Source organism: Protopterus annectens, chromosome 3.part1, assembly GCF_019279795.1.
Source record: "Protopterus annectens isolate FY-2018-M chromosome 3.part1, PAN1.0, whole genome shotgun sequence".
Classification (NCBI taxonomy): Eukaryota; Metazoa; Chordata; order Ceratodontiformes; family Protopteridae; genus Protopterus; species Protopterus annectens.
In genome coordinates, this window is record NC_056732.1 from 1,742,502,311 (window position 1) to 1,742,529,878 (window position 27,568).

Below are 27,568 nucleotides of genomic sequence, written 5' to 3' on the forward strand. Positions count from 1 at the left end.
TTAAGAAATGCAGAGAAGGCATACAGTACACAGTATGTTTTGGAATCAGAAAAGTAGACCCTACCCAAATTCAAGGGAGATCAAGGATCTTGAGTGATATTCAAGAGGTATTATCTGGTCAGATTTTTTGAGAACCTACACCAAAGAGTAGCAAGCCAGTCTTGAATAAGACCACTAGGCAGCATTTGAAAGGGTAGGACAGGTGGTCCTTTGCAGTCATCTTAACATTACTGCTCAGAAAAATAAAGGGGTACATAGCTCATCTAAACATGTCTCTTAGGGTATGGTCTTTGGCTATATCACAGGGGGTGTGCCACATCACAGAGTAACTAATGTAGAGCTGGACACCAAAGTATTTGAGTTTTCCACATAATCATGTAAGGCCAAAATCTGGGAGGTCAGATTTTGCTAGATTAGCATAAAGGGAGTAATGCTAATTTCACTTCTGCTAAGCTTGCAATTAAATAATGAAAAATATCCATTGGAAACAGAAGAGAGACTTGCGATTAAGAAGGGTGCAATCTATATTGTCTAGTAGTTTGTCTGGGGCATCAGTAATTTGTGTGGGTTAGATAGTGAGGCGTTGCTTTATACAGGAGTCAGAGATTCTAAAATATGTTGACATTTTATAATTGTCAGGCATTTATTAACCATTTGCCATCTCTTTGGAGACATGCCGTGTTCTACTAGCCAAAATCTTTGGCAGAACAAGAGACATCATATTCCCAAGATGAAAAGACATACCATCATTCTGCAGAAGAACCAGAAACATTTTCCACAGGGAATATTTAGCTGAATCAGAGAACAAAATAATATCCATGGATGTCAGAGCATGGTAAGCAAGGTGAAAGGAGGTAGATAAAACATCTGTTACTAGAGGCAGTAGTGCTATCAGGATAAGAAAATAGTTGATATGAGGAGATGAGAAGATGATACAGAGCAGCCTATTGGATGAGAAGGACTACAGAGAAGCCTAATAGAATGTCAGCATTTTTAATGTGTTAAGTGTCAGTGGTGCAACAAGTAGCATGCTAACCTTCAGGGTTGCAGGACCAGTAGGCTTTGGTTCTATTCCTGCCCCAGCTGATTGGATTGCTGATATTGCAGTACAGCATTAAGGGGTGCTACACTCCTGAGTGCATCATCCTTTGGATGAGACATTAAACCAAGATGCCATTTGTTTGAGTTAGTGGTAGCTCAGGTGGATGTAAAATGTTCCCACAGCACTTATTAAAAAGACTAGGGGTTCTTTATTGATAATCGCCACTTATATACATTATCTTCTATACATTATTTACATAGTATATATTATTTACATAGTATACGTTATTTACAATTATTTACACCTTTGTACAGTACATAATTTCATATTATTAACCCCCCCCCGTTTTTTCCAAAGCCAAAATGCATTTTCTTCAAGATTTTTGATAAAATCCATTTCCCATTAAACTTTAATTCATTAAGTTTCTCAATCCATAATGTCCATAGAATACAAAATATTATTTTATCATTTTTTATCAACTTTTTTCAAGTTCTTTTCATTTTTTGTTACCATAATACCCATATTCAAACATGTTCATATTTAAGTGTTCAACCTTTTCAAAACCTTTCAACATTTTGTTTTTACATATTTCTTTCCATAACGTCTTTACTCTAACATATGTTCTGTTGTTTCAAGTTCCCCACAATGAATACATATTCTTTTTTGTTTTCTTTTATAAGACATGTTAGCTTTAACTGGTAGTTTTCCTATCGATATTCTCCACAAAAAAAAATCTTTCCATTCATGTATTTTCTTATACCACATAAATCACATTTTAGTAGCATTTTTTTCTCTGTAAATGTTTCCGGGCAAAAATAAAATAATGTTCTTTCATAATATTCAAATACCGTTCTTTCAAATTATTTCAACAATGTTTACATTCAATTTCCATAAAAGATTTTGTTTTGGTACTACTTTATATCTTCATTCATATAACGTTTACATCTTTCCCCAAAACACTTATATTTAACATACAAAATGTATTCTAATTCCTATTCTCTTTTTTATAACTTACTAAGCCTCTATACAAGTTCAAGAAAGCTGCATGAACAATTGGGTTAATTAACCTTAATTCCCCTTCTTTTTCCCATACATACAAAATCCCCTTTCAAACTGGATTTAATCTTGACTCCCATATGAACAAAAATACAATAGACATAATCTCTTATCCATAATTAGATGTAATCTTATAAATACTTGCTAAATAAGCTAAATTGCCTAAAAGAATAGAATTTATCAAATAATTTTTATCTTGTATGACAATATATAGGTTCATAGATTCATAGGTAGGTACTAGGCTATCGGCCCAAGGGCCTAAGTAAGCCTAGTCAACAAGGTTCCCTGGCTTACACCACCCAAAAAAGTTAATTTCCTGTGCCACTGTCAAGCAGAGCCACAGAAGTGATCCTCGGGGTATATTTCCTATTTTCCATGCACACATTAAGATTTTTCTTGAAGAGTGCTAATGAGGAACTTTGCTTGGATAGCTTGTTCCAGAGTATAGGAAGTCTCTGGGACAGGGATCTATCCCTCCAGCATGTCCTGTTTATTGTGGTGGCAAGGTTTAGGTCCCTAGAGCGTGTAGCTCGGAGGGATTGGGATTTCTTTAGGTGTAACATGTCCAACAGCTCTGGGTTTAACATAGCTTTATATGTTAGGCAGAGATCTCCTCGGAGCAGGCGATATGCTACAGAGTAAAGCTGGAGTTTTTTGAGATAGTCGGTGTAGGGCATCTGTTTGAGGCCAGTAATCCTCTTTGTAAGGTACTTCTGTGGCCTTTCCAGCCGCTGCAGATGTCTTGTGATGTACATTCCAAAAGGGACGTTGTACTCTGTAATGGGTCTAATGAGTGCCGAGTAGAGGGCAACAATTGCTTCTTTTTTTTCCTGGATGAGAACCCTTTTGTGATGAGGTGGGCCACATAGAAGGATTTCCTGACTACTGCGGCGATGTGATTATCAAAGGAGAGACTACTGTCCACCTGGGTCCCAAGGTCTTTTATCACACATTCAGCATTAAAGTTTATGGGTACTGAGCTTTTACCAAAGGGGATGACAATGCACTTTTTGGCATTGAGCTTGAGGTCGCACCTCTAGCACCAGTCATCTGTCTCAGTGAGGCCCTTCTGTAGGATGTCCACATCATTTCGGGACTTGACCATGACTCCTAGTTTGCAGTCATCTGCGAACTTCATTAGCCAGAGGCCTTCTGTGTTAGCCTGTACTTCAGAGAAGTAGATACCAAACAGGAGAGGTCCTAGGACTGAACTCTGTGGTACTCCACTTGTCACTGGTCAGATGTGGAGTCTGCAACTTTTACAGTGTGGGTTCTGTCAGTGAGCCAGTTGGCAACCCATCTTGTGACATAGGGATTTATGCCTAGTTTAGTGAGTTTAGCTATAATTCCAGAATGGGGGATGGTGTCAAAAGCCTTGGCAAGGTCAAGATAGGCTGTGTGCACCACCTTATTCTTGTCTACAGCTTTGGTGACTGCCTCAAAGAAGTCGATCAAGTTCAGAAGGCATGATCTGCCTTTCACAAACCCGAACTGGGTGGGGTCCAGAGTTTGAAGGTTACCAATGTCTTTGTTTGTGAGTTCCATGATGATACATTCCATGGCCTTGCAGACCAGGCTCATCAGGCTAATAGGGCAATAGTTCCCAGGATCAGTGGTGGCTCCCCCTTTGTGGAGTGGGATAACTGTTGTTGTGCACCATTCAGTGGGCAGAAAGTCTGATGTAAGACTATGATTGAACATGGTGCTTAGGTAGGGAGCCATTTTGTTCTGAAGTTCTTGTAAAATACAGCCTGGGATGTTGTCCGGTCCCATGGATGCTGTGTTTTTGGTTTTAGAGAGTGCAGCTTTTACCTGCATAGATGTGATTACAGGGACTCTGCATTCTTCCTGTATAGATATAGGCCCTTTGGGGGTGTGAGGGGGGTAAAGTTAGCACTGAGCCTATCTGCCAGGATGCTGGCAATATCAGTTGGTTCTGTAATTTTCGTACTGTTGTGCTGTAACTCAGAGCAGATCTGGGTGTTGCCACTGAGATTCTTGACATAGCTGTAGAATGCTTTGCCCTTAGAATCAGTGGCAATTTTGTTTTCGTAGCTAGCTTTGGAGGATCGTTTAAGGGATCTCAGCTTCTTACTGATGCTGACCATGGAGCTCCTCCACTCATGGGATTTTACTTTCTTTTGCAGCAGTTTCTTCCTTCTGTTGTAGAGTTTGTTTATGGCAGGGGACCACCAGATTGGCTTCCTTTTTTTGGAGGATAGTGTCTTGGTTCTGTTTGTGATAGCACAATCCATGCACTCATGTAAGTGCTTATAGAGTGCATTTGTGTAGGATTCAGCAGTTGTAACTGCATTCTCCATCTGCATGGGTGTCATAAAATTCGCCACTTCTGTCTTAAGAAGCATAAAGTTGGCTTTGGAGAAATTTTTTACTGTGGTTTCCTTAATGGTGGGTGGGGACAGGATACAGATACCTAGGGTAATTAGCTTATGGTTGGATCTGACCAACAAGGAGTTGGCTTCAGGTGTGCGACACCGGTCACTCATGTTGGTAATGACTAGGTCTAGGATATTGTTGCCCCTGGTGGGGGTATGGATAAGTTGATCCAGGGCATTGGAATTTATGAATTCCAGAAAGCGTTGAGGGACGGAGTTGGACCTTGGTTGGACCAGGTTGAGGAGACCCTGGAGAGCTGGAGATATGCTCTAGAGAGGAGAGGAATGAAGGTCAGCAGGACTAAGAAATAATATGTGCATGTGAATGACAGGGAGGATAGAGGAATGGTGAGGATGCAGGGAGTAGAGATGGGGAAGCTGGATGAGTTTAAGTACTTGGGATCAACAATTCAGAGTAATGGTGAGTGTGGAAGAGAGGTGAAGAAGAGAGTACAGGCAGGGTGGAATGGGTGGAGAAGAGTGTCAGGAGTGATTTGTGACAGACCGGTACCAGTAAGAGTAAAAGGGAAGGTCTACAAGAGGGTAGTGAGACCAGCTATGTTGTATGGGTTGGAGATGGTCACATTGACAAAATGGCAGGAGTCAGAGCTGGAAATGGCAGAGATAAAGATGTTAAGATTTGCACTGGCTGTGACAAGGATGGACAGGATTAGGAATCAGTATATTACAGGGTCAGCTCAGGTTGGATGGTTTGGAAACAAAGTCAGAGAGGCGAGATTGCATTGGTTTGGACATGTGCTGAGGAGGGATGCTGGGTATATTGGGAAAAGAATGCTAAGGATGGAGCTGCCAGATAAGAGGAAAAGAGGAAGGCCTAAGATAAGGTTTATGGATGTGGTGAGAGAGAACATGCAGGTGGTTGTTGTGACACAGCAATATGCAGAGGACAGGAAGAAATGGAAACAGATGATCTGCTGTGGTGACCCCTAATGGGAACAGCCAAAAGAGAAGAATTTGAGGGAAGGAGTTGGTACATGAGTAGTTTTCCCAGTTAATGGTGGGGTAGCTGAAATCACTAATTGTTAGGGTGTTTGGTTAAACAATATTTTCCAGTATATCAAGAAAAGAGGAGTGGGAATCCTGGGGCATGGTGGGGGATCTGTAGCAAGCTACAATTTGGATTGCAGTTTTGCCCAGAGTTAGTTGCACTTGGATAACCTCGGATGCATTATGCTGAGCAACTAGCGTGGACGTGTTGATATCCTTAATGAATATGGACACACCTCCGCCTTTGGTGTTTCGGTCCAGGTTACATGGCCGAAAAGTATGATATGAGTTATAGCCTGGTAGTGCAGGGGTGCTCTCTGGAGCCTTGAACCAGGTCTCAGTCACTTCACAGATATTGATGTTCTCCATTTTAAGGAGTTCCTCGAGTGAGTGCATTTTGAGGTTTAGACTTCTAGCATTGAGTAGCATTACCCTCAGTTTTTGCTTGCCTGTTCCTGTTACGGTGGTGAATTTGTTATTTGAACCTTGCCTAAAAAAGGCACTATAGGGGCGGCAAGACCCTTAGCCAGTATCCGGAATCCCAGGGGGGACAGGTGCAGGCCATCTGTGGCAAAGCATCGTGGTCTGTCGATCATGTCATCCCAAGCAGACAGATACTGGATCCCCTTAGAATGACATCAGAAGCTTAGCCAATTGTTGAAGTCAATCATTTTGTCCTTGTACTGCACTATCATTTGGGGCAATGGCAGGATGCTACTCAAAGCTAGGGTCATACCTGCCTGGGTTACAAGATCGGAGAGCTCTTCCATGTCTCTTTTCATGTAGTCCAGGGAGGTACATCTCAGGTCATTCACACCAACATAGACAATGATCTAAGTCCATTGGTGTAAGGGTATTGTGCATGAAAACCACAGACTATCTTGCTGCCAATTTGAACATTCCACCTTGGGAAACATTCCCTGTTTTTTCTTGCATCTATTGTGATTTATTTCTGAGAGATATCAGCTAGCAGGGGAAAGTGTAGTTGTGGTAGGTTGATTCCTTATAAGGATATCCATTCCCAGTATCTCTTCTGCCTAGGTGCAGAACACAGCTATAAAAACTGCAATATTTGTCAATTGTTTGAACCAAAAACCCTATGTATGTCTTTCCATTATTAATATTTATTTAGAGACTCAGTGCCTTAAGCATCTCACCCTGGCTAAAATTGTGCCTCCTTCCACTCCCAGTGTCCCACTCATTCCAGAAAACAAATTCAAGTGGCCTAGGCTGGATATTTTCCATAAACAGAAAACAAAAACAAGAAACCTCACTGCTAAAGGTGGACCTACCACAAAAAGTAAAACAAAAAAAGAAAAAAATGCAGATCAACCACCACAGCAATAATAAGAAAAAAATATTTGTATTGGTAGGTTAGCACTTTTGTGGGGTTACTGCTTCTTCAGACCATGTTTTGGATCTTTTGCTTACCCATTCAGACTCGGGATACATGTTGAGGTGTCAGAACCCACATTATGTTCAACTGCTTCTCAGGCTCCTGGTATTGTGACCCTGATGGAGGTCAGTATGGTGTCTGATTCTCATGCATCTAATATGACTGATCTTACTAATGTGGTAGAAAAGGAGGGACCTCATCCTATAATTTTGGAAGGACCTGAGGGTATTCTACAAATATTAGTTCAGGAAGATGTACAAGGGTCTTTAATAAAGGTATGTCTTGGGGGGGGGGGGGGGGGGTAGATCCACCAAAATTTGTTAAATCAGATATCTCTCCCAAAAAGTAGAAACAAAAAAATAAAAATGTTTCCTATGCTCAGACATTCCACGAAAATGAATGGATGGATTTCTCCTAAGGCCTATTTAACACTGTATTTTCTCTCCAGCCTGCTCCTTCTTCCACTAAAAAGAGAAAACTTGATTGAATCATTCTTTGAGGAAAATGAGGCAGAGTCTGATTCAGATGAACATTCCCTGGCCTACTTATCCCAGATTCACTTCATTGGCCAAGGTGCCTTTGATGATGAGGATGTTTTATCTCCTGATTCTCCTGCACATGAAATCTTCTTTGGGGAAATCATAACTAAGATGATGCAGCATTTTGAGTGGGAATGCAGACAAATATCTGATGTACAAAAAGGATGGTACAGTTTGATAGAGGGGCACCCCTACTCCTGCACCTATCCCTCCTGTATTGGAAGCTTTAATGAACACCTTTGCCTCCACTTCAGCTGTACCTGATTCTGTACCTCCAACACCTAAAAAAGCCTGATAGATTCTATAAAGTGCTAAAAGACTCTCTTCATCCTGACCTCTCATCTCTCAACCTGACAGTATGGATGGTAGGATTTGTATTCCCTTCAGAAACCATTTTTCTGATGACATGCCCCTGATTCTTCAGAAAGCAAGGAAACCTATGACTACAAAGTTTTATATCATCAAATGGAAAATATTTTTTGCTTGGTGTCATACTTAAAAATAGGACCCTACACAAACTGATGTTCCTTCTATCCTCCCTTACTTGTGTGAGCTAGAAAAAGTCAGTGTAGCTTACCACTTGATTAAGGCAAATATTAGTAATTTCTGCATGCTTGCCTGTAGACATGACCTAAAACAGTTTCTCAAAGATGTCCTGCATTTAAATCCCACTAGGAAAGTCATTTCACTTTCTTGGGATCTTAACTTTGTCCATAGAGAAGTTCTCTCTACCTTTTGAGACGGCTTCTGTACAATTTTGTAATTGGAAAACCAAACTTCTGATAGCTAAAAGAGCTTCTGAGCTCAAAGCCCTAATGGCATCCACCTCTTTCCTTATGTTTCATAAGTACAGGATATCTCTAGGGGCCAGTCCTTCATTTATGCCTAAGGTGGTCAATGTGTTGTTCCTCAATTAGGCCATTGCAAACTGGATTTCTAAATCTATTACCTTTTGTTACACCCATCATAGAAAATCCTTACCTTTCTCATGTAAAGCCTATTCCTCCAATACAGATGCCTCTTCAGGAGCCTTTTAATAAGGAATAGATTCCAAAGCCATCAAAGGCTCAGCAACTTGGTTTTCTGTACATACCTTTACCAAACACTATAGGGTAGATGCCTTGTCTATGACCAGAGCCTCCTTTACCAGGTCTGTTCTCTCTTGAATAATTGATAGCTTCCCTATCCCTGAACCATCTATCCTTATCACTCTCACCACTCACTAAGATTTGGGAATCAGCCATCAGTCTGGAATACAACAACAGTGATCTAAGGAAGGACATGGCACAGTTGTGTAAGAACTTGCCATAACAGTAAGTAAATGTCCCACTGATCACTGTTGCAGTATTCCTTTTACCCTTCCAGTCTCTTTCATTGTCTTTTTACTATGTTATTGTAATCTATCTTCTCATGGACTGACAGGGAGCTATTCTCTGCCTTCTCCCTTCTTAGCTGATGTTTATAATATTGTATCTTTCCTCAGGTGTCACCAGGTATCCTGGCTTTGAGACAGACTTACACTTATACCCACAGGCTTAGGTCATTCATCAAATGTATGGCTCTCTGGAAGGTTTTGGCTTTGGTGCCCCAGCTGGGCATCTAGATTATTTGGCAACATGACACAACAGTTCGGATTACTGCAACAATGATTTGTATGCCATCTACTGTTATGGTAAGTTCTAACAGAGCTGCACCTTCTGTTTTCACCTCTAATCAAGTCCAGTAGTATAATTTTCTAAAACATCATGTATTTTATTAATCTTTTTTTTATATTCCTTATTTATACTCACATTTATCTTATGAAAACTTAATTTTTATTTTTGTTGAGAAACAATTCAAACAGATGGTTAGCTATTGAAGCACTTGCATCAGATACTAAAGATTTAATTATATTTTCAGTGCTGCTGCAGTTTGAAAAGAATGATTTTATTATTATCTGCAAATATTTTCTGCTGTACTCCTTTGCTGGTCATGACAAGGGACTTGTAGCTCTAAGTGCTGTCAAAGTCCTATAGTCATTTTAATGCTATACTTCAGATCAATGAAATAATTTTGAAACATGATATGTTTATACCTCACAAAACTTCCAAAGAAATAAAATAGCATGCATGCAGGTCCAAATATGTGGTATACATGGCTCTGTGTGAATTATGTCCAGCATTCTATATAGAAAAAACCATTAGAGAATTCTACATGCGAGTGAATGAACATATAAGAGCAATAGAAAAGATTTATGTAAGCAATGCCTTGGCAAAACATGTTAAGCAAAAACATTTGTTAGAAAAAATAAGGCATGCTTCAAAATTGTAATAATTGATGAAGTCAATGGTTTTGATCATAGGTATGATGCAGAAGATGAACTGGATTGGAGAGAATATTGCTGGCAAATCAGGCTGAATGCATATGTATACCCTGGTTTAAATGATAGGGAAAACTTTAAAGTTGTTCTTTGAAGGAAAGGGTTAAGGCATTAAATGCTTTGGGCCACATGTTATTATTAAGTATTTAAATAAGTGTGTTTGTTATACAATTTGGTCTGAAGAAGTTTCATGAAGGGAATGAAAGCACTTACCAGTTGGATTTTTGTGTAATAAAGTCAATTTGTGTTTTAGCCGTTCATTTTTTTATTTTTTTATGTTATGTTTATGTTTAGCAACATTGGGTTTCATCATTCGGGACATTGCCACGAGGACCATTTGTGTTCTCCTGTCATGCTGTTATATTTTTTTTGTGATAATAGTAAGTTTTGTGTCATATAAATTTCAGTCCAAATGATTATTATTTATTTCTGATTTGTCTGGATCCTCTGGAGTTATTTCAGTTATACTTAAATAACGATTATCAAAGTTTACATTTTTCTTTTAACATAGCACTTCTAGTTCTTTATTTGTTATCAATACAGATCAAGATGATAACAGATTTGCCTACTGCTTGTACTATTCAGAGATGCATAAAATTAGACTGATCTACTGAGACAATTGTCACCAATTACATTTTGAAAAAGCTATAGCCCACTGTGAGTTTTTAAAATTGGCAGAAATTGTAGTGGCATTGCTCTTTATTATCCTATTCTAGGAAAGAGAATTCTTCTGTGAGGTTATCTAGAGTCAGTATTAAAAACAATCTTAAGTAATTATGTGCAATCAAGATCAGATCTACTGTGCTGATAAAAAAGTAGGAATATTTTACCTTGATAGTATATGGATTGTTCATTTACTGTGAAATATTTGCTGCTACCACCTACAATCAAGAAGAGTTCCTATTATGTTTATGGTATTTATTCTCATTTTATTTATATAAGAAACAAACCTTTAACAAATATATTGTTAAATAAAAGAACTGTCAGTAACAGGGTTAACTATATGAGGTGCACAGATACATGCTCATGAAACTTGTGCAAGTATATCCAAATATAACTACTGATAGATAACATATGTCCTTTTTCAGCAGTTTTTTTTTTCCATTTTTTTGTAATTTTTACCCTCATTTTCTGCTGACCATCAGACCTTCTGTAAGTCTAGCAGCCTATTAATTTCCTTTACTAGGCAAGTGCCAATTGAGAGGGTCATCACTGAGCAGCCATCAGGGATGTTTTTTTTATTTTTCTCCCCAGAGCAGACAAAACGTACTTGGTGCATGTGATCGGATGATCATGACAGATGCCCCCTAACTTCTGTAAAGGGCATTCCTTCCAAGTAAACCTCCCCCTCCCCTCACAGCATGAACAGTAGTTCCCCTTGCTTCTACTGTGGAAGTCATTCCACCCTGACTGCACACATACCCAATCCTCCCTCAGGGTAAGCTGAGTGTAGCATGCTACTTCACCCCACCCCTTCCTGCCTTTCTCCTCCAGTTCTAGAGCCACTAATAGAACCTGATCACCAGGGTGACAGGCAGGGCTCCATCCCTTTGATCCGGGTCTATATTACGTGATCGAAGACACTGTTCTTCGAATGCATAATAGTCGAACCGAAAACATCGAAAACACATAACCACTAATGGCCACATCCGTGAATTTTTTCCTATGGAAATAATTTGCGGGACCGTAAACAAATGAAACACACTTCCCAATCCTAATCAAGTGGGGCCTCCATACCCCCCAACATGGGGGTCTGCACCCCCCTAACTAAATATACCAACTCCAAGATCGCTCAATGTTGGAGAACAGGGCAAACTGCAAGAACGGACAATTGAATTTTTTCCCTAGGAAAAAATTTGCGTACATGGCCATTCGCGGTTTAGTGTTTGCGATGTTTCGGTCCACCTATTACGCATTCAAAGAACAGTGTCTTCGACTGAGTAATAGGGAAACTTTGATCCAAAGTATGATTTTTTTTTCTAATCATAATTCCACTGTGATAATGTATTTTTTGTGTACTGATGTGACTAATTTGATGTTGGCAGACACCAACAAAAGTTTAAAGATTGCATTACAGTGCATTTATGTCATACAAACATATCAATATATGTCTTCTAATACATACTTATTTTAATAAGGAAAAGTTTATTTTTCATTTCCAAGATTAAAATAAACAGTAAGGGTGGGAGGTTGGTGTAATGGTAAAACTATTTTCCCTACAGACACAAGGTGCAATGTTTGATTTTTACATGGGGTAATTGGCTAGACTTAAAATAGCCCACAAGGGCAGTTACCTAGTACTCATCTATGAACCTAATCTAAGTGGTGATACAGTTAGTAACATGCTAGATGAGGAGGCTAAGTGGCAAAACATGCTTAACATATATGTGTTCTCAAAGTTATGTGATTGTTTTCCACAGTTAGCTGTTCTTAATCAAATTCAAACCTTTTCTTGAGCTAATTATTTTGAAACATCAGTACTAACATACTATCAATTAGTTTTATCACCCAGTACTTTCAGAATTTTGCATTTAAATTATTTTCTGGATTTTTTTAACTTATGAGATTTGAGTGGGTGAAATATACACTAGTACATTAAAGCTATTTTTTTTATAGTTTTAGTTTTTGTTTTTATATCCTGTATGATTTTTTTATGCACTAACATGACAATTTCACTCAGGCACCTAGTGATTATTTTCTGTATTCCTGTTCTATGAGTTGTACTACTGCTTCATTTTCCCAGAGTACGAGTGACCTTCTGAGGTATACCCACATGATATATTGTTTTACAATCCAGTTTTAACAGTGTACCTTGCAGTTATTTTCTGGATTCCCACTTGATGATCTGTACCAAGGGTCAAACTTTCCTGGGTATAAGCAGAGACCTTCTGGGTGCAATGATCAACCTTCTAGGGTATCTCAGGATGAAACATTGATGATTCAAGACATCAGATTCATCTGGATACATAGTGGCTGTTTCTTCAATTCCTACTCATTGATCTATGTTAAGGTTCATGTCACCTGCTAGACACAGCAGAATGGCTGGGGAGTTGGAGCTTATAAGAGCTGCTTGATATGCAGTAGCACCCAAAGATCACTGTACCACAGTTTAGTGTATTTACTTGTTTGACTTACAAAGGAGGTACTGGACTTGGAAGACTTCCTTATAAGCTGGTGATGTGTCTATATGTGGTAGAGTTGAGGGGGGTGGTAACTGCTGTTTACTAAGTGACATTTTCTTCTATATCTTATTCGTTTTACTCATAATATTAGAACAAAGAAAAGGCATAGGGATCATATCAGTAAATTATTTGTTTCTATTTTAGCTTTATTATTAACTTGAAAATAATAACATTGCAAACTAAATGCCAAATGTATCGGAACTGTGCAGTGACATGCTATTAGTAAAACAAAGTAAATGATTGACTGTATAGCCTAGGATGCCATACTATTTATTTTATTTGGGAGTGCTGCTACTGGACAAATCTTAGTGAGAACAGGCTTACCAGAGGCTGTGGGCCAAGTCTAACAGTACTTTGCACTCAAGAGTACATTTATCCTTTGGAATAGCTGCAATCTGCAATATTTAAAATTCAAATAAGTTTTGCATGAAGCATTTTTCGATTAGTTACATTTATCCTGGACTATTGCACATACTAAGTACTGCATCAGTCATATGTTTACTAATTCAGTGAAAAATGCATTCTTACTGAGCTCATCTTTTCTTTTTTTTTCCAACCATAGAGAAAGCACAACGCCACTGGAACAACATTGGTCTTTTCCCTTTTGTTATCCAATTAAAATGAGCTTTTGTGTTCTGTTACTTCTTTAGTGATTGATCAATGCCACAGTTAAGAGAAGCTGAGGCAAACTATGCATTATACAGCTCTTTGGGTTGGGAGGGTGGCCTAATGGTTAAGGTGCTTGCCTTACAAACACAAGGTGCAGGGTTTGAGGCTCACAAGGGGTAATTAGTTAGGCTTAAAATGGCTTGCAAGTTAGCTTAGTACTAATCTATGAACCTATTATCTAACATTTGATTTACTTTTTTCCCCAGTCAGTCAGTGCTGCTATGGACAGTATGTATGATGTCCCAACAGAAAGTTCTGCTGTCAATGAGCCATTCTATGACAGTATACCCAGTGAGGAAGATTTGAATGGTCTCAAACAAAACTCAGCTCAGAAAAATGCATCCGCACCTTCAAGAGGTAACCAAGCAAGACAGAATCAGGTGAGAAGCAAAATATATATATCATTTTTCTAAGCATCAAAATTTAGAGGGACAAAATATTAAAATCTCCTGTCAGCTTGTTTTTAGAGACTTTTTATATATGCATTTGTTCACATGGCAGTGTAGAATTTGAGATAAGTATCTTCTTCTGTATGATCAATAAACAGATTTCGTAAAACTGAACTCCCTAATCTTATAGTACAGGATATTTCCTGTAATATACTGATTAGACCCCCCCCCCCACAGGAATATATTTATCTACTGTTGCATCATTTTTATAGTTTGAGATAATGTTTCCCCTTTATTTCAACTGGATGTCTGCTTAAGCTGCCTGTTAAATAAGGATTTAAATGACTTCTATAGTTTATAAGAGATCTGACTCATAGCTGCTTTTCTTCTCAAGTTCAAGCTGATTTTTAATGTGTGTTATTCAAAGTGTCAGAAATTTTTTGTTATTATTTTAAGATTGTAATAAGGGTGAAACAGTGTTCAGTGATTAGCAGTGTCATCTCATAGGAAGGGGGATCCAAATGGAAAGATGATGAAAACAGCAAGAAAAGGAGAGTAGTATTGTTGGAACTGAACTCATCCTCAAGTCTTGGTGAGTACCTTCACGTAGTAGACCCTGTTTTCACAAAATCTCACCAAGACAACACTGATTTATAGACTGTATTTTATATAGTAAATATCATGGCTAATGCTAGTTTAGAAAATAACAAAAGCAGCTGGTTGCACAAGTCCCAGGATAAATATTTGATCAATCCTGGTATGCATACTGGTGACAAGATTTGAAAAAAGAAAGTGCAGAATCCTCAAGGCATGGACACTTTCATACAGCAGGGCTAGGCCAGTCTCGGGGGGGAGGATGCCCCCCCTCACTTTGGTAGAGGGAAGTACTAGTTCACAAAAATCACAACAAGACCCATATAGATGACAAAGTGGACTACTGAGGATAAGAAAGAAATTGTGTGTTGTTACTGTTGTTCAAGAAGCCCAGCATTTCCATACAGAAGATATTCGTATAGATGAAGAGAGAAATTGGAATAAAGAACAATATTTGCTAATGAAAAACCATCAGACAAAAAGCTGAATTCATCGTTTCAAAGATCCATGAGAAACATTACAAAAAAAACTTCGGGCCGTCTGGAAATAAAAAGTGACAGAGAAAATTCAAAAACATAAAGTACAAGACACATACATTTTTGAAAGATATAAAAAAAGAAACATGGACATGGGAAAGGAGAAAGAGATCTGGTATGGTGCAATATTTATGCAAAGGAGAAAGACAAATTAATCAATAAAAAACAGCTTCACAGATACCTCAACAGAAATACAGGTAAAGGCACCCAGATATGGAACATTTCACAATACAGTACTGCCATAAACAGCATGGTTATAATCCATTCAGTGCTGACTGACAGCAGTGTGGACCCTAACTGATGTGTACTACTAACTGTGGACATAGGTCTGCTCACTGGTATCATGTTACTTAACCTTACCTAATTCTTTGATTACACTGAACACAACATCATCTTCCATCACCTGCTACAAATAGGCATAAGTCCTGGTTTCCTGTCTTGGTTTCAGAACTAACTCATCAGTGACCACTTTGTCAAAATTTATACCTCAGTTTCCCGATCAGTCAGACATCAAAAAGGACTATCGCTAGGTTACATACTTGCTCCTCAGCTAGTATGCATTTTATAAATGAACGGAACTTGTCACTGACCTACATCTTCTTTCCTTCCTACTCAACACAGATGGCATGACACTATTTCATACAAACAACTCAGTACTCAACCTCCAGAAAGTTCTGCAACAGATTCCCAAGTTCTAATCCACTGGATCACCAAAACAAAACAAAACAAAAAAAAACTTCTATGACTTTTGGCACCAAGCAAAATATTAAAAAAAAATCTTTAAAAATCTATGACCACTGCAATATCCCCATAGAAAACAATACATTTTTAAATGCCTTTACATTTGGCTTGATCCCCCCTATCTATTCCTTCACCTCAGTTATACCATGAAAAAGGTTAACTCTGTTCTAGTTGGACCAATAAAATCTTGTACTTTCTTACTAAAACCTCCAGAAAAGTCATAGGCAAAGGCACTCTGCTTCATTGAAATAGGCTGTGCAAATCAAAATTCACCCTCCAAAAATTTATGGGTATTTACTTTCCTAGCTCAAATATGGCCTCCCACTCTTAGCCTTAGCATCAAAAACATACTCCATATACATTCAAATAATAGCTAATAAAGCATATAGCTTCATTACTCAGTCCCCTGAAAATGACACTGCTGTAAAATACTGAAAAAAGCAAAACGGATACCTGTTCAACAAAGGGTTGACTTAAGATCCCAACTATTCAAACTCCCAGTCAGCCAGACATTCTGTGCCTTAGCAGTTAAACTAATTAGACAACCAACCTGTTACAGCCTCAGAAATTTGCCTCTCATCCACACATATCACTTTGCTATCTCTCACTAAATATAATTCTGACTTTCTTTGTATTCATAGGATGGGACTGAAATTGGTCACTTTTGATCAGTGCTCTACCATGGTAAACGCATTTTAATAAAATAAAAATAAAAAATAAAATAAATATTTGGGAACACTTGCTAGCAGACTGTCCCTGACTTGCTTGCCTTAAAATCAATGCATAACAGGAAAGGATGTGGGATTTTGTTTAAGACAAAACAACAGTCAATCTTTAGCAAATTAAAAAATAAATAAATATGACTTACCTGAAGATGATGTGTCACCTTAGCCTGATTCTTGTCCCAGCTGGCAATGTGTCTACAGTTAGCCAGTGAACCAATAAAGCTGTTACATGGGTAAGGAAAGAGCTTAGTGAATAGTGCAGGGAAGGTCAATAAAATTATACACAAAAAAGCTGATAAGACAAGACCTGCTGATAATAACTGATACATTTCCATGTATGATGTGACTGGTTAAATGTCGGTGCAGTCTGAACTTTATGTAATTAGTCATCTAAAATGCTACTTTTGGTGAAATCCTTTCAAAACAGGTATTTATTTTTGTTTGTTAATCAAGAAAGAAAATCGATCAGCAATGACCCATTTCAGCCACAGGCCATATGAAGAATAGCACATTAGATAATTTTATTGTTTTTGCAAGTTTATGTAGATGCACACCACCTAAATGCTTAATGCAAATGTCTAATAGGTTTTCTATGTACAATTTTAATGTGATATGTTTATTGTTCTGTGCCTTAAGATTTTTGGGGGATGCATTAATAATAACAAAGACTGATAGAAATATATACATTTATTATTTCTACCCATCTGGTTGATAAATGTATTTATTGCCATTTGATTACTGGGAAAATCTGATTGGATAGGAGTCCATTTTAAGTGGAATATCACTTGTTGTTGTGTCTTTCGGCTTTTCCCGGTTAGGGGTCACCACAGCGGAACTCCGGTCCACTAATGATTGGCAGTAGATTTTTACGTGCCGAGTTGCCAGCTCTAATGCACAACCTTCAACAAAGGTATGCCCATTCATGCATGTCTCCACACAGAAGATGCTTTAGCTGAGAATCGAACAGGACAACGTCTTACTGTGAGGCGACAATGCTACCACAGCACCACCACCACAGTACTTAAGTGGAATATCACTAAACATTAATATAATTTACATTAAAACATGCTACAATTCTTCTTTTTCCAGTTAGGGGTTGCCACAGCAGATCACCTATCTGCTCATGATTGGCAGTGGAGTTTTACAGTGTCAAGTTGCCAGCCCAGTGCCCAACCTTCCAGAGAAGGCACACACACAGGAACAAGATGGGGAAAGAGACATCAGACAAGCAGTTGTAAGAGGAGGATTAAACAACTGACAGGGGTAGGTATGGGCACAAAATGAGGGTAACACCAGGTTGATTGACAGTATGAGGTATTTGCTGTTAAAGTTCCTGCTAGCTGAGAGCCAGCTGATGATTTCCTGCCACCCTTGGTACTGCCACCAGTGGTCCCTGTCTCAGATGGTGGAGCCAGTGCTGGATAGGAATCCCACTCAACTAACTGCCAGAGGAGCTTCTCCATTTGGCTAATAAGGGCATCCAACCTCTTGTCGATAACCTCACACACGATGACTTGCCAGCTGCTGATAGGCAATATAGGTATCACTTCCGCTCACACTGCTACCAGTGGGTAAAACTGTATGAGCATGTGGTACAGGGCTACTTCTAGCAGATGCTGCAGGTAGGACAAGTAGATGTGGAGGTAACTGTGGCATGATGGGAGCCAGATGTGCTAGTGTTTCTACTGATGGTGATGGTAGTGGCACTGCAGCCACCTATGGGAGGATGGCAGGCCTAGCTGGTGACACGTGTGCAGGCTGTTGAGTTGCTGCATGTAAAAGTGAAATAAATGGAGAGAAACAAAATAATAAACAAAACAAATGTATGTAAGAGAGAGAGAGAGTAAGAAGATAGCAAAGGAGGGATGCAAATTCAATGAAAAACGGAAGGTCCTATGCATGTCTAAGATGCAATTTGACGTATTATACTTGGACCTAAAATCACTTCTCAATTTAACAAGTCTGTTAGCATATAGAACTGAGACTTGAACCAATACCCGTCAGTAACTGCATCCTGACAGACAGAGGATTGACCGGATAAGCTGCTTAGACCAACCAACAGGTGTTTCTAGTCTATGTGCAAAGGAAACAACTTTTCTTTTATATTCAAACATGTCCACCCAACCAATAAAGTTGATCATACATATTTGGCCTGGCTAATTCTCCAGCTATTATAATGAGACAGAAAAATAAACCTTATCCATTTTTCATGATAGCACATCTTTGGGGTACTGAGCACACAGGAATCCGTACAATGTGGGAGCAGAGCCTTAACGGCCTGATCCACTTGTCCACATATACGAAACAATGCATCTGCAAACACACTAATAATTTTGAACAGTGCTGTGGTAACAGTGACAGAAATGTCACTGGTGTATGAAAAGTGCACATTTTTGGAATAAATCCCATCTACAGTTTATATTAAAACCAAGACAGTCTGAAGCATGTGTACTCACCACTATGCTTGCTTAGATTCTTGTCTTAACCTGTGCAGCTGCCTATTCCCTTTGATATCTTAAGGGGCAATAGTCACAAAAAGAGCACCATGTAATATTTGTGAGTGGCATACAGTGCTAGTTGAAATGAGTAGCTAACATAAGGTCTACTTACATTACATAGATGATGTCTGCTGTTTAACTTTACCCTCCCATCAGCACAGAGACAAGGATTGTGACTTGTTATGTCACTGTAATGTTGATGGCACTGTTCCCATAGCTGTGGGATGCCAGATGCATGAGTGATAACTTGGGCTAAACTATTCCAGGCTTCAGTATTATGCTATGGCCCTTTGTAGCCCTCCTGCATGAGCCTCTCTGTTATCTTTGTGGAGTAGGTAGAGAGGGTTTTTTCACTTCACACACCATCTCTGCACTGTAGAAGGACCAGTATCATCAGTATCCTCACCTTCTCTAGCCATGATATCACACCTTGAAGAAATTCAGGGAAGAAAAACAGAGAATTATCTCCCAAATCAGATCTCTCATGTTCCATTTGCCAAGGAGAAATGGGCATTGAAGGTAACCTAATTGTGTGTAGCATGGCAAACTCAGGGAAATATAGGTACTGTATTCTTATGGTTCATAATGGCACCTTAAAGTGTGAAATATGCCAGTCCTGTATCCCTGTGTATGCTGTTTAGAAATCAGGTACTACAGTAATCCTACTTATATACAGCTACGTATAGAATTGCAGTTATCCCCAAAAAGTATGTCCTGGACTGAGCATGTGCAGTTTAGCCAACAGGGACCCATGCATGTACACAATATCAAGGAGGCTTCTACATCATGGTTATCAGCTGTGCTCATCTCACAGATTGAGAGATTAAGAAACAATAATGAGTCGAGCCCAAATTAGCATAGTAGTTGTATCCTCCTAGATGAATGTATATGAAATAAGTGCAACAACAGCAATAAAGCCTCATCTTGTGATGGACAAAATCTCTGGAGCTTAGAGTTCGATTCCTGCGTAAGGTGAAGTGGAAAAGAACACTTTGCTTATCAAAAATGTCTGCTTATATGAGATAAATAGTACTTCTGTTCATTTGTACTATTCCTGCTTCTAACTGCTTTTCATTTTGTTGACAATAAAGGATAAATGTTTATCAGTACTTTTAAATGTGTTGGCCAAGGTGTATTGAGAGTGGGATTGCAAGGGCGCAGCAGTTACTAGGCAGCAGAATCATTTAGCTTGATGGGAGATAGCCATAAGGTCATACTCAGAGTACTGTTCTCTACATTTTTTATTGTTGTGTGCACTGTACATATCCCGGTAGCCAAAATATTTGTAACAGACATTGGAAGAATCATGTACCTTTGGTTAGTTGCACATTTTGTTTTGAGGGGGACATGTGCTCAGTAAACCTAGATGCCTAACATTACTTAAACAGTATGGATCCAGATATATAATTTTCAGACAGAAAAACTGCATGCTGTATGGCCAAGGAAGATACTAGTGGTGTTAGGATTTGCAAGGGCCATGCAATTATGCAACCATCACACAGAAAAACTGCATGCTATATGATTAAAGACAATTCTAGTGGTGTTTTGATTTACAATGGCCATGCTGGAACAAGGCTGTTAATTTTACTGTTTTTCATGCCAACAGAGCAATGCCTAAAAGCAGGTCAAGAAGAAGTGGAAATCACCATCCAGATGTACGACAAAATTCTTAGATGCATCTCTTTGGCTTGTATGCAGCCTACTAGCCCTACTATGACCAAGCCTAAGAAGTAATTGTAATCAATGAGAATGCAGTCAGTGGGAGGCATGAACTTATGAAATGATGCGCTGTAGGTTCACAGATATGATACAGGGTGCTCAACAAAGAGCATAAGTTCTGGCACAGTAGTGTAGGGTGATAGGTGGGGGGGGGCTGAGAAGTGTGTCACCTTTTATGGAGATGGAGATGTCTGTTCTCTGTCACAAGGAATGGCACTTCTGTACAGTCCCACATTGCAATGCTGGAGTTTGGTGTCTCCACTGCAGCTGTGCCAAGTATGAATACCTAATTCTGAATATCAATACATACCTGTAACTCCTCCATACCCCATAGTCAAGATAAAACTTAATTATAGCTATTTGATTTATGGTATACAGGTACACTAGGATTTCACTAGCTACATGCATCTGCACAAAGTATGCACATAAAGTCTTAAGTTTTGTGATGTTAATATTTGTTAAATTCTCAGTTGCATCTATAGTTCTGGTCGTGGGTCATACTTATACTGGATATTTTGTGGTTTGGTGCATTCACAAGTGATTCTTTATCCAGCAGTAGTGCTACGGAACTGGCTCCACCTGATGTTGGAGGATCTGCAGTCTCTGATAATGATAGTGGGGATGAGCTAGCACAAACAAAAAGTCCAACATGTGTTCTATACACAGGGAATATGACCACTGCATTCCCTACACATACCATGGGCACAACCTCTATGTCTGTGGATACCCAGGAAACCCACTTCTACTTGGATGACAGGTTCATGGGGACACTATTGAACAGGAAATTGTGCTGCCCCAATAGACAGATGTCTGAAGCTGCCCCAAGCACTTATGGGCAGAGAGATCCACATAGAGATGATGGGAATGGTGCTTGCTAGAGACATGGTAACTTCCCTGTCCTAAGGTTGTTTTGTCAGTGGTCCCAACCCAAAGTACATGTAGAACTATCATAGAGGCACAGGCTGGTACCAACACTGTAATGTAGAAGAAAGTGAAGGTGATCTAGGATGTGCTCTATGACCTATGGGAATGAATGCCCTGTATGTGTGATTCTTAGGATATACTTTTTCAACTTGCAAGGTTTTCTCTGGCTTGCCTTCTGGGGGTGATGGGTCATCCATAAACCGTGCCATCTGTAACATACAAACACTCGCCTACATGGCGATGAATGACAAAGATCCTGCTTCCTCAATGTTAGCATGTCCATAGCAACATCTGTTGTGGAAGTGTCTACTCCCAGGAGAGACCATCCTGGTTGTCGTGGCTGTCATCACAATGGTGCATGAAACAGCAGACGTCATTCAAGGTCATGCACCATACTTGTATCTAATTTGGAGCATGGTGCATCCAATGAAATTTTTAGTGGAGCCAGCTCTTGTGTGTGGAGCCATGCATGGGATATTGTACTCTCTGCTATGCATGTTCTGGACCTGTCCAGTAGACCATGCTGGAGTGCTACAGCTACTGCTGAAGATGTGTCCTTGAATAACCACACTCACTCCACCACAACCCCAAATATAACACACACCTCAACTGACAACAGCCCTCTCAAAATTAAAAGCTCTACTTTCTGTTTTCATACTCCTCAGCAGTCACACTTGCACACTTCCCTTTTACACACTTGCACTACTATGCTCCCTTCCCCACCTGTGCAAATGAAGGTAACTGTACCGTGCCCCATTATTACAATGTTAGCTGTGTTGCTTATGCCTGAAGCCCAACATGGCCAGCCTATGCTGGTTAACTGGGCCATAGTCAGGGCTTTATCCTTCTATGTCACTGGACAGACTTTTTTTTACTTTTTGTTATTATTTGATGCCATATTATCCTCTAACAAATCATGTTGCTAATTTCTGCTTTAATTGTATTTAGTAGGGATAATTCTTAATATCTGCCATGCTGACTATCAAACATGGTAATGTAGTTATTTTTTCTCAGTTCTAATTCTCATAGACTTGATATAGTTATCTACTCAGCATTATCAGAATATGCTAAGCCTAAGAATTTATATTTGTTTATTGTTTTAAGTACTGCATGATTAATGTAAAACTTGGATTTAATTTTCTTTTAAATAAATAATATAATTTTAATCTTTGTAGACTTAATTTTTAAATCATATCTTGAAAGACTTTTTCCAATTTGCACAGACAAATCTGCAATTCCTTAGACTTAAAGCTACAACCAGCAAAGCAATCCATTTGCATATGCAATTAGGTGAAAGCCAATATTTTTTAATTTATTTATATATTTTTTTTCCTTCTGGAGAGTTCCTGAATTACTTCATCAAAACAAATTAAGAAACATCATTTACTAATGTGTACTTTTGCTGAAGTACTTCTTCTGCAGCAAAAGGGTTTCTGCAAACCTCATTCCAGAAACAGTTTCCTGTCTTTCAAGTGTATTCATGCAAAGCTAAAACAATGTTTAATGTATCTTGCTGACAGTCTACTTCCCACATTATTTCTCATAGTTTGTCTATTCAAATTTTCAAAAGCTGCCAGTAGCTCCATAATGGCAACCTAATTCCCTATCTAAACATATATATTTTTATTAAATATTTAAATAGCATGCTTGCTTCAATCTTTTTAGTTAATTAAAGTGTAATCTTGATAAAACTGTCTTACTTATTCCTTTAGCTTACTTAATGTTGATGTGTAAAAAAAAAGCTTTAGTAAATAATCTTGGACTACCGGATGATATTGTTTTGAATTTCTTTTATTTCCTTTTTTATACACTGGGATTAATAACCCAGCTTTGCAAGGATTTGGGAACTAGGAGAATATGCAGAAGATCAAAATCATTTGCTAAAGTATCTGTTCGTGTATTTAGAACTGGCTTAAAGTCTCATTCACAAGTCCGTGTAAACAAAGAACTTTTGATTTTTTTAGTTCATTCTTACTCTTTTCTTGGAGAAAAGTTCTGCACTATACCCTCTTTGTTACCGTGATGTATTATCTTATTGATATTACAGTTTCTCTCACTCAGACTTAATACAGTAACATTGCTATCATTCACTGAAACTGATATACCAATAGACACACCCTTGTGTAATCAAGTTCCAAAACATTTGAGTATCATTAGTTTAAATGGCTCTTATATATTATTCCATTTTCTTCTATGTACTCTCTTTTCTTTTAATTTCATCAACTGATAATTTCCCTTGAGCCTGAATTTCAGTATTGCTTGATGCCCTATATCTTTAAAATTTAGCCAGTTCTTCACAGACAGCCTGCATCTTTGTCTGAGGCTCAGCATTCAATGTTAAATGAATGTTTCTTTGAAAAGCAATTATTTTTTTCTTCCACCAGCATTCAGTATTTCATGCAATTCTTTAAAATCTGTGGTTAATGTATCTTTATTAACATTGCAGTCTTAATATTTCCCAGTCCACTTTATTTCAATTACCTGTAATCAGTTAACTTACTGGTTATGTGGATTTCATTTTTTTTTTGTAATTCTGTATATTCAGATTTTGATTTATATCTAAGTCATGTTTTTATCACTTGCCTAAAAGAAACTGGAAATTGATAATTTCCATTCTGGGCTATACTTGCAATACATATTCCATACCATTAGCTTCAGCAATGTTTGCATAATTAACAATAGATCCTTCTCTATATTTTAAATAGGTTATTCCAAAGAATAGACCAATATCTTGTGTATTTAATATTCTGAAGTCATTTGATCGTATTTCTAATAGTTCAGTACCACAATTGTCTACTGTACTGTTTTCAGAAAACATATTTTTCCCTCTGAAAACATTATATCTAAAAAGTATCCAATTCCTGCATTCACATCTCCTAACTTACAGTCTAAAATAACTGTATTTGAAAAATCTCACAGTTCCTTCTATTATTTTGAGGCAGAAGATATACATTTATAATTATGAAAATGTTACTTTTCATTAGCTATGAAAATAAGTTTTTATCTCAATTAGTTATTAAACTACTAATTACTTTAACATTTGTATTATCAGTGCTAGTAGTTATTCCATAGATCTCAGAATTACCAAAATAAATATTCTCATGATTATCTATACACGTATCTTGAAGGCAAATTTTGTTTAACTGTTTTGGATTAACATAAACTCCATGTCAAACATTTCACACTTCAGTATGACAATTTTATAGGTCAAAAATGATTTCATTTATTAATCTACCCCACCATGTATCAATCAATTGATCACTTTTAATGTTTTTCCTAATGAAAATATTTGTATCAATGTAACCAGAATTGTTCAATTTCTCATCAGTCTCCTGATTAATGCTTCATTACATCATAATTCAGTATGTGTAACATCATGATGTATTTCAACCCATTTAGCCCGATTCAAAGATGTATTTTAATACAAATTGCAATAAGAACTTTAGGAAGGTTTTCATTTCCTATATAATATTTTTCTGTCCTTTGTATACGATATAGAGACATCATGGCAGCAGGTCTCTTATACTTTCCTTATAAAAAATCAATTCCCCCAATGTCTTCTCCTTTAGGGTGCAGAAGTACAAAAGTAAATGCTCGTACATGTGATATGAAACAAGATAACATTACTATTCAGGCATTTTTCTAAATCCAGAGACTTTAAAATTACTTCTCACTGTGATGTATTACCAGATGCATCAATGATCTTATTAATATCTAGGGTTGTAATAACATTTCCTAATACTAAGTTAATCAGGTTGTCAAGACTATTTTTGATATTCAGCGTACTGTACATGCATCACATTTTGTAAATAAGCTTGATAAATGTCTAGTATTCAAAGAAATTATTTGGTTTTCTAAATTTATAGGTTCATAGGTAAACAGGTAAGTACTAGACTAGCTGCCCTTATGGGCCATTTTAAGCCTAACCAAGTTCCCTTTTGTGCTAGAAATAACCTGTCCTATTTGGTTATAGAATCGTTTTATCCAGAAAACCCAGCTAAAGCAGTGACAGGAACTATTCTAAGGCAAACTGTATCCTATTAAGTGACAGTTTGTTAAAATGCAAGGTTTCCTCCAACCATGAGACCACAGCTACTTGAGCAGAATTATTCAAACAGTCCCTATACAAACATGTGAATGGCTGCACAGAGGCTGCTGTACCTACCAGAAATAAACTCAAAACAAGTGCTAAAAACAAACCCCACTGGTGGAATCCTCAACTAAACCGAGTATATAATAAAAGAAGAAAACTCATGGCCAAAATTAGGAAGAGCAACTCCCTTAAAGACAAGTGCTCTCTTATACAACAAAACAAGAAATGGAGAGGTCTAATTAAGTCTGACAAGGCCATCTATGAGGTCTGGATAGCCTTGCAGGCTAAGGACAATCACAAAACCTTCTTCAGCTGTGTCTGGAACTTAAAAGGCAACACATAGCAGTGTACTGAACTGGTGGTGAACAGTACTGCCTTCACAGATCAGGGTAACATAACAAATCTACTGGCTGATATATTTAGCTCAGACTTCACCCCCACTACTCCCTAGTACCACCAGATAAAATTCCCTCCAACATACCTTCCCAACTGTTAGCAGTGGGCAGGTGCTGGCAGCACTCAGTAAAGTCATGAACACTGCCTCCATGGGTCCTGACAGCTTCCCTGGTTGCCTTCTAAATAGTCTGAAACACAGCCTATCAGGGCCACATGTGGCACTCTTCAACTACAGCCTTGAATCAGGCTATGTTCCAAGTGAATGGAGGATCACAACAGTCATTCCCCTCTATAAGGGTGGGCCACCAGCTGACCCAGGGAACTACAGACCCATCAGTCTAACAAGTCTAATATGCAAAGCTGTAGAATGAATTATTATGGAAATGATAAGCGAGGATATTGGCTACCTGAGTCACTGGACCCATCCCAATTTGGCTTTGTTAAGGGAAGGTCAGCCTACTTAACCTGGTTAGCTTCTTTGAGAGGGTAGCCAAGGCAATGGAAGAGGGTAAAACAGTGCACACTGCTTATCTTGATCTGGCCAAGGCATTTGATAAAATACCCCCTCAGGCATTATTGACAACCTCTCATAGCTAGGAGTTAATCCCTACATAACTTGTTGGATTGTTGGCTGGCTAACAGACAGGACCCAGGAAGTCAGGATCAACAAGATCACCTCCACCATGAGACCAGTCAGTAACAATCACTAACGGAGAACCCCAGGGGTCTGTGCTGGACCAGCTCTTATTTGGCATCTATTTCTCAGAAGGTGAGGTTAATGTTTAAGGCTTCTGTCTCTCCACGTTCACAGATGACTGTAGTTTGGGAGTTATTATAGATTCCCCCAAGACTCCAAGATCTTGCAAGAGGGTTTAGCATAGACAAATGACTGGTGCTAAAATCATGGCATAAAACTCAATGTTACAAAATGCATCATAATGTTCTTTGAGAAACAGTCAACCCAAGTTAATTACTCCATTGATAAAACTGAGCTGACCCAGTAGTAATGGATATGGGAATATAAGTAAACAGCAATATAGCTTTTGATCAACACTTAACAAAGAAAATAAGAAAATCATTCTATGTCACTCAACTTATAGGTAAGTGTAGAAAAGTGTGTGTGTGTGTGTGTGTGTGTGTGTGTGTGTGTGTGTGTGTGTGTGTGTGTGTTTGTGTGTGTGCGTGTGTAACTTTAAGAAGCATTTCCAGACATAGGCACATGCATATAAATAGTGAGCATGTGCAGGCAGCTGTGCCATTTTGAGAGAACAGCCAGAATGTTAACATGTATGAGTGTAGTAGTCAG

The 27,568-nt window shown here is 38.4% G+C and overlaps 1 protein-coding gene across 2 annotated transcripts in view; it reads left to right on the plus strand.

Annotated features, from left to right (window-relative positions):
* Positions 1-27,568, plus strand: part of ARHGEF37 (Rho guanine nucleotide exchange factor 37) — a 1,079,989-nt gene that overhangs the window by 312,396 nt on the left and 740,025 nt on the right. For both annotated transcript variants that reach the window (XM_044067741.1, XM_044067740.1), the window contains exon 3: positions 13,854-14,027. In XM_044067741.1, coding sequence (XP_043923676.1) covers positions 13,854-14,027 — 174 coding nt within the window. The remainder of the gene's footprint in view (positions 1-13,853; positions 14,028-27,568) is intronic.